Raw genomic sequence first — 16,371 nt, forward strand, 5'->3', positions numbered from 1 at the left:
TCCTGCAACCTCTCCAACATTGTTTTTTCCTTTTTGACATCTTAGACAATCTGATAGGTATGAAGTGGAACCTCATAGTTGCTTTAATTTGCATTTCACTAATCCATAATGATTTGGATCATCGATTTTATATATATATATTTTTTATTTTAGAAATAAGACCCTTATCAGAGCCCGTTGGTATGAAAATTGTTTTCCTTCAAATTTTGGCAGCGTTGGTTTTGGCAAAACCTTTTTTAATTTAATATAGTCACAATCATCCATTTTGCAATTTATGGCAGTAATCTATTTCTTGCCTGGTCATAAATCTCTCCTTTTTCCATAGATCTCACAGAGTATTTCTTGGTCTGTTAATTGGTCCATGAACCTGCCACATTCTTGATAAAAGCTTTGAGCACTTCAGTTCTCTATGAACCTATTTGATTTACTTCCTTTTACTGGCATTGCTGTGTAGTGGAGAAAATGGGTTTAAGTGACTTGCTTGGGGGAGATACACAGCAAGTAAGTGTCTGAGGCTGGATTTGCACTAAGGTTTTCCTGATTGCAGGGTTAGTGTTCTATTTGCCTCAACACATAGCTGCTCCTTCCTTGGTCTACTTTTTTTTTTTTTTTTTTTTTTTAAGGTTTTTGCAAGGCAAATGGGGTTAAGTGGCTTGCCCAAGACCACACAGCTAGGTAATTATTAAGTGTCTGAGACCGGATTTGAACCCAGGTACTCCTGACTCCAAGGCCAGTGCTTTATCCACTACTGCCACCTAACCGCCCCCCCTTGGTCTACTTTCAAAGGACTAATTATTTGTTTGTTCGTTTATTTAGGGTTTTTGCTTGGCAAATAGGGTTAAGTGGCTTGCCCAAGGCCACACATTTAGGTAATTACTAAGTGTCTGAGGCAGGATTTGAACTCAGGTACTCCTGGGGGGCTGGTGCTCTATCCACTGTGCCATCTAGCTGCCCCCAAAGGACTAAATCATAAATATATTTGTTATTAAAATGCAGCTTTTAGGGAACCAGAATTTGCTCTTAATTCAGTGCCTTATGTGAAGTGTCTTTTTTGTATTTTAGGTATAGATACTTAATTCCCAGATTATCAGAGTAACAAGCAGTTCTAATCTTCTCCTTTGAAGGCATATTTATATTTCTGTGAGATTGGGGGCACTTAGGAAGCCCTTGGTTTAAGTATCCTGAGTTTTTGGTACTCTTTTTTTTTTTATCCTGTATCACAAATAATCCTGTTTTGTATCCCTTGCTTTGAATTAGCAGGTTCTCCATTTAAGCTGTCACTTTTAATAATAGCCAAATGAGCATGATATCTTGTTATTAAAGGTTATTTTTTAAAAATTGAAATGCAAAATTAAAAAGAAAACATTGTCATGTGCTCTGCAAAACATTGCAAGAGGATTCATAATGTAAAGCAATAAATTTTGATTTCAAGAAAGCCTACATGATAAATATTGCAGTTTGTGTTCAGAATTGTCCATCTTTGCTTCCTTCCTTGTAGGTTTTCTTCTTTTCTCTGTTGTGCGTTATTATATTGCTATATTTACTATGTTACTATAGTTATTGTAATTAAGCATGCACCCACATATATATATATATATATATATATATATATATATATATGCTCACATACACATAACCGTACTTCTAACTAACTTGCCCCCTCCTATCCTTACTATAATTGAGCATTGTATTTACATATATACACATACACACCCAAGGATATACCTATATGTGTGTGTGTGTGTGTGTATGTATAATATATATGATTGTATATACAATCATACTTGAATATTTATATCTAGATATATATATATTACACATACATATTCATAGATGTATATTTGATTTGTATATATCTTCTTTATTACATTTTCTGAAAGCAATAATTCCTTACTCTAACAATCTTCTCCTCACTACCTTGCCCTCCTATTCTTAATTAACCAGCCTTTGAAGATTAAAGAACTTTTTTAGGTTTTTGCAAGGCAAATGGGGTTAAGTGGCTTGCCCAAGGTCACACAGCTAGGTAATTATTAAGTGTCTGAGACCAGATTTGAACCCAGGTACTCCTGACTCCAAGGCTTTATCTACTACGCCACCGAGCTGCCCCTATTAAAGAACATTTTTAAACTCTTGTTATTCCTGAGAAAAAAGTGCTTGTAAACATTCTTGACTGTTTGAGATAGAAACACACACACACACACACACACACGTATAGTCATACATACCTATGTGCAAATATATATGTAGTTTTACATAACTGCATTTAACAAACCCACAAATCATGACATTGTTTTACAGTAGAAAAAAGGATTATATTGTCTTTAAGGTGTTTGCTTCCTCTATTTTTTGTATGCTTCAAAGATTTTCAAATTTTATTTTTAAAAATCATCAAATTATATGCTTTTTATTTAAGGCATTGGTATTCTTTAAACAGGTAAATGAAAATAATAGACCAAGTTATAGACCCAAATCAGAAGATAGCATCTCTGTGTATTCTCTTGGAACACAAATTGTTATGAAATCTGAACTAAATTCCAGACTATCTGAAGAGAATCCTGTTAATCTAGTTGCCTCTGGTAAGTATTGAAAATTTTTCCTTCATTATTAGAATTCCTTTCAACTTTTGACTTGCCTTTTGTCGCTCAACTTTTATGGCATGTTATTTGCTGAATTTTTGTGGGACTCAGAAAAAGTGAGCAACTTCTAAAAATTTTAAAGGTAAGTATAAGTATTCCTTTTAAAAAAGCCTTTGAAAATGATAATTCCCCTAAGTAATTATTAAGTACTTTATTAATAAGGCTATTTAAATAAAATGCATATTGTGGCACTATGAAAAAAGTAGAGATAATAATTTTTGCAAAATTGTCATTTACTGTTTTCTATCATACTACTCATATACAGTGGATAATTCAGTTAGATTACCATAGTTATTCAGTGTTCTTTGTATCTGGCTGTTGAGTTTTTAGTTTTGAAAAATAAATTTTAAGTTATATTTATGATATTAACTCTTATGAAAGACACCTGACTTATTAAACTTTTTTGTCCACAAATTATATTATTATATTATATGGACTATTTCAGGAGCCTCATTTGCTCTATTATCCCTATTCCTCCTTATACTTAAGCCATAGGTATTCCTGCTTTTCCCCATTTAACTTTGTCCCCAGAGTTGTAAGAAATTAAGATGCTAAATCATCTAGGTATCATAGAGAGATCTCAAGAATCATCAGACTAGAATTCAAATCCACACTCAGACTTCTGTTTGCTGGGTAACTTTGGACAAATCACTTCAATCTCTCCCTGCTTCAGTTTCCTTGTCTGTAAAATAGCCTCTCTTCAGAATTGTTGTGAGATCAGGTGAGATATTTGTGAAGTGTTTCTTATATGCCTTAAATCTCTATGTAAATATTAGCCATTGTTGTTACCATGACTTTAGCATATTATAACATTATCAACAGAATAATAATTTAATAACAATAGACTATTTGTGCCCAATCTATGGTAGAACATTCTGAGCTTCTTTTGGTCTGATCAGCCACAGCTGAACACACTGTAATTTGTCTCAAATATATTGATGGTCATTTTGTTCTTTTTTGATAACGAAGGACAAGAACCAACCAACATATCATAATATGATATTATCAACAGACTAATAAATTTACAGGTTAGTAAATTAAGCATCAACTTTAAACATTGATTTTTTTTTCTTGTACTCTGCAGAGAATGAAGGCTGTATTAAAGAAGATAAAAGAAATTTGGATGATGTGCCATTGTTTCCTTCTAATACATGGGAAATTGAAAAAAACAGACCAAGAGAAGAAAATGTTACTCCAGTATATAATCCTTCAATGAATAATGTTCCATATTGTGAGGTTGGTCATCCTTGGTCTCTTTTTTTCAGTTTCTTTAGGGAAAATATTTTAGTGAATTACTCTTGGATTAATAGGTGAAATGAGCTTAAAAACTATTTCACTTAAATGTCATGCTTATAATGTTATAGTACCATATCCAAAATTTTATGATGCATTTGTCTTTGTTAGTCATTTCAGCTCCCTTTCCTGATTAATGCTTTCCTTTCTTGAAATTGGAAAATTTTAAGAAGCAAAAGTATCTGAAAGTGACACTCATTTATCAATTATATAATCTGCCTTAGTCTGTTGTCTTCCTCTGTTAATGATCATGGGGATGACGTGTTTGAATTGCAAAATTTTCCTGAGGCCTTTATTGGTTTTGCAGTTATTCAAAATTGGTTTTTCTTTTTCTGATTTTTCATTTTGCATAGTTGTAGTGATTGCATATATTTTCCTTTTTTTAGTTCTGTTTGTTTTGCTGGACTTCAACTCATAAACATCTTCCCTTCTTAAAATTCCCCCTGATTTTTCATTTCTTTGTGCATCATGTCCTGACTTTTTTTGAGCTATTCCCCATTATTAAATGGGGAATCTATTTTGTTTCCACCAAGAGAATTGCTAAAATATATTTCCAGATGAATTTTATTATGTCATTAAATATGCACTATATAGCATATAATTTATACAGTAGATAATTTTTAGGTGCTTTTTATCTTAGTTCAATTCTGTCATATTTTTACTAATAGTTCCATTTTATAGATGATGCAGCTGGGTTTACTGTGAAATTCAGTCTGATCACTAAGATACTATGGGGCAGTTAGGTGGTGAAGTGGATAGAACACTGGCCCTGGAATTGGGAGGACCTGAGTTCAAATTCGACCTCAGACACTTAATAATCACTTAACCCCATTGTTTTGTAAAAAAAATCAAAAAAGATCACTAAGTTACCTTATCTCTACAGCATCTATTTAGTCCCTTCCCCCTTATTTCTTTTGGCACCATCCTAATTCAGACTATATGCCTGGATTAAATTTGTCTTGTTTCCTAACTTTTTGTCCTCTGTCCCTGATTTTGTTACATTACTGGATTGATTGATGTGTAAACAACATTTTTCATTGTACTGCTTCCTTTATCCAAAATTACTGAATCATTTTTATGGTAAAATACATATAGAGTCTAATATTTAAGTACTACTTATCCAAGTAGACTCTCTACAAAGTAAATAATTCTTTAATTTTTTGTGTCAAGTTCAAATTTTTTGAGGCCTTCCATGTTTGACTTTTTACTTCCCCTTTATATTACAACCGTACTCTTTCTCACTTCTGATCCTTGTCTTTGCCAGAGTGCAAAACTCAGATCTTTATTTCCTTCTGACTAAGCTACCTTACTTTATCTCATCCAAAAACTCCTGTGGCAGATTATTGTTCTGTCCCATAATTTAGCATTTCATTTAACTATTTATTCAACAATCACTAATATCTGAGACCTGAGCAAAAAGGTCTTGGTAGCTAAAATCAAGCTTTAAGTACATTAAAGCTCATGTACTTCATTCACTGGATGCATCATCATTTAAAGCTGTTTTTCTCTTAGCTTACTTTCTTTCAGGGCCAGTGCTCTAGGATCTACACACCACCTAATCCTTTCCCAATGAATAAAGTTGGCTATAGATTTTTCATCCTTTGGCACATTAGAAATAGCAAATCAGAAGTAAGGGATGATAATTTTAATTACATTAAATTAAAAAGCTTTTACACAAAACCACTGTAACCAGTCTCAAAGTAGATGTGATAAATTGGCAAACAATTTTTACTAGTATTTCTGACAAAGGATTCATTTCTAAAATATACAGAGAACTGAGCCAAATTTTCAAAAACAAAAAGCCATTCCTCAGTTGACAAATGGTCAAAGGATATGCAAAGGCAGTTTACAAATGAGGAAATCAGAGTGATCCATAGCCATATGAAAAATTGCTCTAAATCTTTACTTATTAGAGAAATGCAAATTAAATCATCTCTGAGGTGCCACCTCACACCTCTCAGACTGGCCAACATAGCCACAAAGGACAATGATCAATGTTGAAAGGGATGTGGGAAATCTGGGACACTAATATATTGTTGGTAGAGTTGTGAACTCATCCAGCCTTTCTGGAGAGCAGTTTGGAATTATGCCCAAAGGGCAACAAAAATATGCATTCCCCTTTGATCCATCAATACTACTACTGGGTCTATACCCTGAAGAGATTATGAAAAAAGGGTAAAAACCATCACTTGTACAACAATATTCATAAAGCGGCCCTGTTTGTGGTGGCAAAGAATTGGAAATTAAGTGAATGTCCTTCAATTGGGGAATGGCTTAACAAACTGTGGTATATGTATGTCATAGAACACTATTGTTCTATTAGAAACCAGGAGGGATGGGAATTCAAGGAAGCCTGGAAGGATTTGCATGAAGTGATGATGAGCTAAATGAGCAGAACCAGAGAAAATTGTACACCTGACAGCAGTGTGGGGGTGATAATCAACCTTGGTAGACTTGCACATTTCATCAGTGCAACAGTCAAGGACAATTTTGGGCTGTCTGCAGTGGAGAATACTATCTGTATCCAGAGAAAGAATTGTGGAGTTTAAACGAAGACCAAAGACTATTACCTTTAATTTTAAAAAAACTGTTATCTTACATAATTTTGCTATCTCTTATACTTAATTTTTCTTCCTCAAGGATATGATTTCTCTCTCATCACATTCAACTTAGATCAGTATTTATCATGGAAACAATGTAAAGACTAACAGACTTGACTTCTTTGGGGGGTGGAGGAGGAAACAAGAATGGGGGAAAATTGTAAAACTCAAATAAATTCTTAAAAAAAAAAGGACTGAGAGCTGCTAAAGGGGATAAAAATAAAACCAAAACTTAATTTAGAGTAGCCTAACATTTGATAAGTAAACCTTTTATCATAGTGGCAGTATGGCTTTTTACAATGTACAGAGTACCAATTACCTAGAAAATTTTACTTTTTTTTAGTGTTTTGATTTTGTCAATAAAAATTATTTTAGTTTTACTTAGAAATTTAGAATAACCTATAGAAGATTTCTGTTGCTTTGGGGGTATGTGAGTTCTGAGGGATTTATGTGAAAAGTGGCTGGGAATTGAATAGGGTGAAGTTGGTAAGAAAAAATAGGATGTACCCACACAGATGAATCAGAGGTCTAGCTAAGGATTTAAAAGAAAATAAGGGCAGCTAGGTGGTGCAGTGGATAGACCACTGGCCCTGGAATCAGGAGGACCTAAGTTCAAATCCTAACTCAGACACTTAATAATTATCTAGCTGTGTGATCTTGGGCAAGTCACTTACCTCATTGCCTTGGAAAAACTTAAAAAAAACGAAAAAATTGTGAGTGTCATTAATGAATTTCATCAAGAAAGAGACTTCTTTCATAAATACAGATCCCTGCAGATTTATGTAGTACAAAGATTTTTGACTTTGGAGTCTGAGCTCCTGGGTTCTAGACTTGGCCTTGTCACTTAGGGCCTCTGTGACTTTGCACAAGTTAATTTCCCCTCTTTGAGATCCAGTTTCTGTATTTGGAAAAAAGGAAGATTTGAAAAAGATGAACTTTGAGAATCTTGTTGTTAGTCTCTGATCCTATTAATCTCTTTTTGGAATCTTGACAATATCTTCCCAAAAATCCTCCATAGAAAATATTTCTATTTTTTGGGTATACAAGGCCTTTCTTTAAACTTTGGAACATTTTGTAATAGCATATGTAGCCATCAGGCAGTTTATTTGCTCTTGCTAAATTACTGGCCCATTTCCTTTTGTGATAAATTTCCTAAATATTTTTGTGCCTTTTTTGAATTCAATTCAATATTGGTAATATGTTTCGACTTACTGATATCTGCCATTTGTCTTATTGCTTTTTGATTCATTGACATTTTTGATTACAGTCCCTTATGATTGAGAATCATTGGTGGAATGTGGGTATGGCATTTTCTACTGGGATTTTTTTTATAAAAATATTGCCATAGAGGAGACATTGCTACACTGAAGACCATTGATAAGTTTAGCATAAAAATTAATCTACTTTATTTTCAGGACACAACTGTCAGTGAAGCTAATCTTCACCCCTTGAAATTGGGGGTACAGTCTGCTCATCAAAATAAGGCTATATCATCAGATTCTGAAGCTCTGTTGCACTTAGCTGATGGATCCTTCGATAATGATATAACTCCTAAAGTATCCATTCAAAAAAATGTGGATACAAATTCTGTGGAACTTCTTGATAAGGGATTTAGTCCAGTTGATGCTTACTGGTCACTTGCCACTGAAAGGAAAATTTGTGAGAATTGGAACTCCAGTGAAAAGAATGAAAAAGGTAATTTCTTTTGTTTTAGAAATCTATTTATCAGATATTTTGTTGATATGTAGTTCAGTGATGAAGCCATACAAATTAGATTTTTTTTCTCTCTCTTATATCATACAAAGCTTTGAGACATAAAGATGACTTTTTTGTTCTGCCCTATCATACCAGAATTGTATGTGTAGATTTTTTGTAGATTTTAAAATGATACACTCTTCTAGATGCTTGGGACTCAGTGACAAAAATGAAACCATTCTTGGCCACCTCAAAGGGCTTCACTCTAATTGAAGACAATAGTATAAATGTGTGTTATAGTAATTTATAAGATAAATTTAAAGTCTTGGATAGGTTTTTTTTTTACAAAAGGACTGATATAATCCTTTCTCAATTCAGTAATTTTGGTTAAATGCCTTTTTCATGCTAAGCACTGTAGCTGTGTGAAAATTAGATTTGACAAATTGTATTCTCAAACTAATCTTTTTTGTTTTTTGTCATTTTGGTGGTAGACTTTAAGACCACAGAGCTAAAGATTTTCCCTTTAATTAAAACAGGTTTTTCCCAGAATTTTTTTCCTTGGTGCTTTAGTTATGTATCTTTTTCCTAAGCTAGACTACTAGCCTTTATCACGCCTAAATTTAGCTGCTCCTCAGCTAGAATTTTATTGTCATAAGGAAAATACATTTACTCTTACTTTATCCCAATCTATTGGAGGTCATCTGTCATGATACACATTTTTTTCCATATATAATCAAATGTCATATTTTTAAGGAACTTAAAAAATTTTCAACTTATAGAATTATAAATATCTAACATTTTAATTAACTTCATCTGTCATAATGCCTTTGGTGTAATTTATATTATTTTTCAGAAGATGCTCCACCACATAGTGTAGTCTATCAAAATGAAGAAGGTAAATGGGTGACTGATCTTGCCTATTATTCTTCTTTTGATGAAGACCAAGATTTAAATTATTGTGGAGATAATGATGTAAATGAAGAATTCAGAACTGGATGTAAGTATGTGTTATTTTCTTTCCTCTACCCCTATTCCCACTATGCATTGTTAGAGATGATAAATGCAGTACATATTAACTGTATTTTTTTGAAGGAATTTTTAAATAAACTTAATTTAATGTGATGAAGTAAAAGGTTACCTTTTTAAACTATTAGTAAAGAGTTTTTAAGTCTGAATGAGTATTTCTTTCCCTTATAGTGATGAGGGTTTTTGAACTGAAAGAAATTTAGTCATCTTATATGTTTGAGTTTTGAAAATTTTATCATCAAAAAGAAAATGTATTACTTACATTAAAGATGCCAATTCATATCACTAGTGAGAAATTATTAAGAAACAAAATTTCATTTCAATGGAAAATTAGTTCCATTTTAATTTAGGAGATATTTATTACCTTTATTAAGACCCAGTTGTTTATGAAATTGAGGTATAAAGATGAGTAAGGCAGTTCTCCTTAGAACTTTGAGGACATTCAAAAGTTTCTAAAACTGATACAGACTAATTAAATTAATCTTATTTCTTTAGACATATTAAAAACTTAATAACCTGAATAAACCTAAATAATAGGGTTTTATTTATTTTTTACCAATTGGGAGGTATGTGAGTGTTTACATTAATTGGATTCTTTGATTGTACCATTCTTGCAAAAGTAGTGGTGAAAATTACTTATCAGTACTTTTCTATAGGATCAAAATGATCTTCAAAAGACTGCCAGAGTATGAAAGAACCTTGCATGACATTATTTCTTAAGGTACTTAACAAATGGTAGCTTAGTAGCTACTTGAAGACCATCAGTAGCTCTTAGGAAGTTATGTGGTTTTTTCTGCTTTTTTGTTTTTGACAAGGCAGTGGGGTTAAGTGACTTAAAGGTAGGTCATTAAGTGTCTGAGGTCGAATTTGAACTCAAGCTCTTCTCACTCCAGGGCTGGTGCTCTATCCACTGCACCACCTTGCTGCCCCAAGTTTTTTGTTTTTAAATATCAAATTAAAACTGTTACTTTGTACCTCTGCCCATTGGATCGAACCTTGGGTTCTGATCTTTGGGGCCAAATAGAGCAAATCTAATTTCTTTTTCATATTGATAGACTTCAAAATACCTTAATACTGCTCTTTTCCCTTTCTTTCCTCTATCCCATCTTCTGTAGTTTAAATATCTCTACTTTTGTTAGGTGTTTTCTTGTCACATGGTTTCATCTTCCTTTCTGTGATAGTCACCCTTCTCTGAAAATGTTCCACCTTGTCAATATTCTTCTTAAAATTGATGTTCTGGAAGTATTCAGTGTATAGGTATGCAGAGTACCATCACTTCTCTTGATACTATCCCCCTTTTGTTGTAGTCTAAACTAGATTAGCTTTTGTTGCATACTGCTGACTTTTATTGAGATTACAATTCACTAAAATTCCTAGCATATTTTTCTTCTATATATTGTATTATTTACTTTTTGACTTCAAGTGATTATCCCCCTTCATACAAATAGTTTTGGATCCTTACTTTTTCATTCCTGTGTTAGTTATCCCTCTAGTTTCATGCCTTCTGAAAATTTTATGAATATTTATAAATGACTTAAAGCCAAGTCCTGCATTAATATCTTAGCTTAATAAATGTTTATTCATTGATTTATTTACCACAATTGGTTAGCCATTCTTTAGTTGATAGATATCTTATTTTGTTTCAAGTTCTTTATCATAAAAAGTTAATTGTAAATATTTTTGTATATGTGAGAACTTTATTCTTATCAATGGATCTCCTTGGAATAAACCTGGAATCACTTAGGAAAAAGGCATAGGCATTTTATCCACCTAGAATAATTCTAAATTACTTTCCAAAATGGTTGTGTCCATTTATGTAGCTCTGCCATTACTACATGTCCATCTTTCCACAAGTCCTACAGCATTGACTCTTGCCAATTGTTTATCATTGTCATATTTCTAGGTGTGAGGTGAAACAACACTGTTGTTTTAATTTTCCCATTAGGAAGGCCTTGGAGGTATAAAGATGAGAAAGAGAAAATGAACTGTTCCTACTGGCTAATGATATGATGATTGACTTAGAAAGGCCTGGGTAGTTAGTCAACTGCATTAATTGAGGCTACAATTAATTTTGGTTTCAGACTTCAAAATAAACTCTCAAAAATCATTTTATACACATATATATATAATAACAAAACTCAACAGGCAGGAAATCCCTTTTCAAATAACTATAAAATGAATCAAATATTTGGGGATCATTCTACCAGAACATATGAAATAGTTGTATAGATTAACCATAAAGTAATCTTTTAAGATTTAAATAACAACTTAGATAGTTGAAGGAAAATTTCATGCTCATGACTTGCCCATGCCAGTATAATAAATAATGTGATAGTTCTACCAAAATTAATTTACATGTTTAAAGTTATATGTTTTAAAGTTACATATATATTTACAATATTAAAGTTATGAATTAAATTAAACTTTATAGAACCCAGCAAAATAAAAATTCATTTTGAAAGTAAAGGATCATTAATATTATGGGGACTTATGATAGGGGCAGAGAGTAAAGGATGAATTCATCCATTTTTCATTATCTCATTTGCCTGCAATATTCTCTATCTCCTGGTTTTCTTTAATTTCCATTCTCACCTTCTACAGGAAGCTCTTCCTTGTCCCTCTATTCTTCTTTTGATCATCTTCAATTTAATCTTTATTTTGTTTTTTACATAATAGTTTGCTTGTAACCTCTTGTTTTGATATCTTCTATTCATTATATGCCTTGTTTTTATGTAATTATTTGCTTAACTTCTTTTTCCTGTTAGATTGTGGACTCATTGAAAACAAGGGCTCTTATCTTTTTCTTTTTTTGTTTTTTTTTTGGAACAGGGCAGTTTTTTGTGTCCTATAGCTTTAGCAGTGCTTGACTTTAATAGCCTCATCATTCCCTTAAATTATTGATATATTAGTGGTATATCAGCCATTATGTTTAGTTAGTGAAAGTTCAAGCCAAGTCAATTGTAGTAACTTTGTAACTGCTACAGCCCATTTACAACAACTGAAGATTGTTGTGATGATGATGAGTCATAAAAGCGGTGAAGCAAAAAATTCAACATTTTTTAGACATTCGTTGTTGTGCTTTGTTCCTCAGGAATACAAAGATGAATAATACACAGTCTCTATTTTTTGTAAGTTTATAATTCTTTAAGGAAGATAAGGCACAAATTTAAGATTTCATGTCCTAAATGTTTTAAGAGGGACTACTATAATAGTTTTCTTTGAAAATTTATATTCTGGCTGTTGGGTAGGCATTCACATAAATCTTGTAGGAATTTCAGTTAGAGACAAGAAGGGAATCTATGAAGAAAGTGTTTATAAAAGTATAGTGGTAGTAAAATGAAACTACAGGAATTGATTTGGAGTATCGTTTTAAGACCAGTTTATTGATTGCTTAGTATTATTGAAGATAAGTAGCAAGACTGGAACCAAAGTGTGGCCTTGAATGAAAATAAATTTAAATTTTATTTGGGGGCACTGGATTGGGGCACGTTTTATAAATAAATTTTGTCAGTAATAAAGCTAATTAAAACTTATTTTTAAAAACTTGAATGTTTTGAGAAGAGAGTAAGGTGGTCACAGTTATGCTTAAAGACCATTACTTTGTGGGCACTGAATAGATTAAACTGGAATTTAAGGAATCCAGAGGCATATAGTGATTTACAGGAAACCTGTAATGATCCACATTTGAGGTTATAATATACTTACTGTGCCAAATGAGGTAACCTTCAGTAAGTGATTTTATTTCCTTATTATAGATGATGAAATTTCACTTGAAGTCATCTTGACTTCACCTGAGTGACAGGTAAATAAGTGCCACATAGAGGGTAGGATTCAAATCATTGCTTTCTAACTCCAAATTTAGACCTTATTTCACTTTAGCTTTTTTTACCCAAATGTGATAGTGTTTAATTTCAGAAGCTAATGATTCATGATTTCACATGCCATGTATATGACATTTTTTTGGATGCTTGAACTAGTTTTATTTCCAGTCAAGTAACAGAGTTTTGGAGATGAATAGTTATTAGCACCATTAATGTTATTTTGTCATTCTGTTTCTAAGCTGAAGCAATGGCTTTGATTGCTCGAGATGAAGAAGAATTTGCAAGAGAACACAGATTTATACAGGTTAGTGATTTGTTTCAAATTCTTAATAATGGCTAACATTTATATGATGCGGCCATGTGCTAAGCTTTTTATAGTTATTTTCTTATTTGTTGTTCATAGCAACCCTGGCGTGGTAGTTGCTATTATCATTCCCATTTTACTGGTGAGGAAATTTAATCAGGTTGAGATTATGACTTGATTAGGGAAGCACAGTAAATATTTATGACTGGATTTAAACTTAGATCTTCCCAACTCCAGACCTGGTGCTCTGAAAAATGTTAATTTATTCTTATTAGTCTAGGTGAAGGTAAAATTTCAATTGCCTTTTAAATAAAAATTTTTTTAATTTGATGCTTTAATATTTGGAAAATAGTTTTCCCACAATCTTCTTGTACATAAAGAAACCAAGGTTCAAAAAAAATAAAATGATTTACCTATAGACTGTAGTCTCAGTCTGGGTTTAAGACCTAGGCTTTTTTTCAGATTCCACTTTCAGTAATCTCATAAGTGTTCTTCAGTGTTACTAAAATGTACACAAGATAATTTCTAATGGGTTTGGACCATGGTTATTGAATATGCATGGTAGAGTATTAAGTACCATATAATCACTGTACCTTTGAAGCACCTTCCTACTCCTTTATACTTTGAATATTTTAGGATTCTCTTTGTAGAATGAACAAGTGTGACTGAATCACATAGAACTTTTAAATTTTCCAATTCAGTTCAGATTGTCATGAAAGGCTGTAAGTAGTATTTCACCTCTACTCACTTAGGTTTCTTTCTTTGTACTTATTTTTGACTTTCAAAGACAGATTACTTTACAAAGATATTTAAAATTTTAACAAATTTCCTAAAATTGTTTTCTTTATAGGAAGAGAAAATAGATCTTCAGAACACTTCAGGTGCCCTAGGGGATACATCATGGAGTACATCTATTAATTATAGTCTGTTGAGGAGATCACTAACCACATCAGATATGACTGGTGATGATGCCAGTTATTTGCGACTTTCTTTAGGGGAGTTCTTTGGTCAGAGGTCTGAAGCACTTGGCTGCCTTGGAGGGGGTATTAATGTGAAAAGGGTATGTATAAGAATATACAAAAGGAATATCAAAGTAGCCAGAAATTATGGTGTTAGCTATACTTTTTATAGTTGTCTATTTATTATACTAGTTGATAGATCAAATTTGCTTTAAAGCTTTTAAAGATTTATCTTTATTTGTATTTTACAATGTTGCACCATTAACATAGAAGTAAATTCATTCTACATAGTGAAATCAAAATCCAAGGTTGGAAAGTACAGACATTTTCACATTATTGAAAGACTTCATAGAAAATTCATTCAGTAAACATCACTGTTTAAAAAAATAAATTCTGAACTATATCTAAAATCTGCCAGTGAAAATGTATCTTAGGACCTACTGGTGACTTGCAATCATTTTTAATAACCTGAAGGGCTATCAGAATTTCCATATTTCATTCAAATCTTAAAAAATGAAAGCTTGTTAAATTATACAAAAAAGGGTATGATTTTTACTTAAATGAAATAATTTTTTTTGCTCTTGCTGTATCTCTAGAAATATTTAATTGGTGAGATTTGTAAATTGTTTTTATATATAGGTAGTTCATAAATATTGAATTAAAAAGTATTCATTAAAGGGGATATTTTATGGATATTCCAAAGCTGTAAACACTGAATTTTGTTCTACTATAAGGTAGAAGCTTCAGGGAGAAGATTGCCTAAAGCATAGTGAATTATTTTTATAAAACATCTTCTCAGATTGACTTAAATTCTATTCATAAAACTTATCCACCTACATACCATCATTCTTTCACTTTGATCTGACTGAGACTTGATTTTCATTACCATCATTAGCACCAGTTGTCAGGACAAATTTTTTCCCTCCAACCAAAATTAGTTTACAGTTTCAAATGAAATAGCGAAAAACTGAATTTGTAGTTGGATTTTTTTTTTAATAGCCAGTTTGCAGGACCAGAAAAATGAATAAAACTACCAGACTCTATTGAATTAGCAGGTGAAAAGAAAAGTCTTTGAATTCATTAGGGTAAAAAAAGAGTATTCTCTTTTGCTCCTTGTTCCTGGGTCTTTGTGAATTTGTTAATGAATTTGTATTGATGTGGTCTTTTCCTCTCCTGAATGATGAGGATATTTGAAATAAAATGTTTGAAACATAATTGCTGTGGATGGTAGAGCAAAAGAGTACTGCTTAACTTAGTGCCCTTTTGCCCTTCTCCTTTTCTTCCTTAAGTACCAGACAAATAGTACTCTTCCATTCATAAAATGAAGCATTTATGAAGTGCCTACTCTAAAAGTCAATTTGTTTGTGTGTGTGCGCGCATGCACACACATACACACAAACACACATTTTATATAGAGTATGAAAAAACCTAGAGTTAGAGTGTCAAACTAATTTGAATTTCATTGTTTAGTAAGGTGAAGTTTATTTGAACTTGATTTACATTTAAATGGTTGAAATGAAATGCAAATTATAAGTTCATCGGAATGTGTAAAAATCATGGAAGGATTTTATGGAAGAAGTAGCATTTGATTTTGCTTTTCAGGGATGAGGCGAAGTACCAGTAGGATGAGTAAATGGAGGGAAAGGTACTATAATGCATTTTTATTTGTATTCTGCAAAGTAGGAGTATAAATAAGTAGAATTATTTTAAGGAATCATTTTTGAGCTTTTGAACAAGGCATTTATGGGCAGTCAAATTATGAGATGTAGAAGTGGCATTGTACAAAATACTCTTCTGGAGTAGTAGTTGAATTGGTTTCACATATATTGTAGAAAAACTAGGAGAGGCACTATCAAATAGAAATTCATCAGTAGATCACATAACTTTTTAAGATTGTAAGCAAGATTTATAAAATTGAAATGGCATTTAAGTGAAATAATGGTATAATTGAGTTATTTAAAGGATATTTTACTTGGAGGGTTGGGTTGGTGGACTATAATATTTCTGAACTACTTTATAAAATGAACTGCATTATAG

General features: G+C 32.1%; 1 protein-coding gene across 1 annotated transcript in view; it reads left to right on the forward strand.

Annotated features, from left to right (window-relative positions):
- The window catches only part of CEP192 (centrosomal protein 192), a 160,271-nt gene that overhangs the window by 65,895 nt on the left and 78,005 nt on the right, over window positions 1-16,371 (forward strand). The window contains exons 18-23 of the mRNA XM_074202081.1: window positions 2,435-2,576; window positions 3,721-3,872; window positions 7,945-8,224; window positions 9,078-9,221; window positions 13,311-13,375; window positions 14,226-14,435. Coding sequence (XP_074058182.1) covers window positions 2,435-2,576; window positions 3,721-3,872; window positions 7,945-8,224; window positions 9,078-9,221; window positions 13,311-13,375; window positions 14,226-14,435 — 993 coding nt within the window. The remainder of the gene's footprint in view (window positions 1-2,434; window positions 2,577-3,720; window positions 3,873-7,944; window positions 8,225-9,077; window positions 9,222-13,310; window positions 13,376-14,225; window positions 14,436-16,371) is intronic.

This window comes from Macrotis lagotis, chromosome X (genome assembly GCF_037893015.1).
Source record: "Macrotis lagotis isolate mMagLag1 chromosome X, bilby.v1.9.chrom.fasta, whole genome shotgun sequence".
In the NCBI taxonomy this organism is placed as follows: domain Eukaryota; kingdom Metazoa; phylum Chordata; class Mammalia; order Peramelemorphia; family Peramelidae; genus Macrotis; species Macrotis lagotis.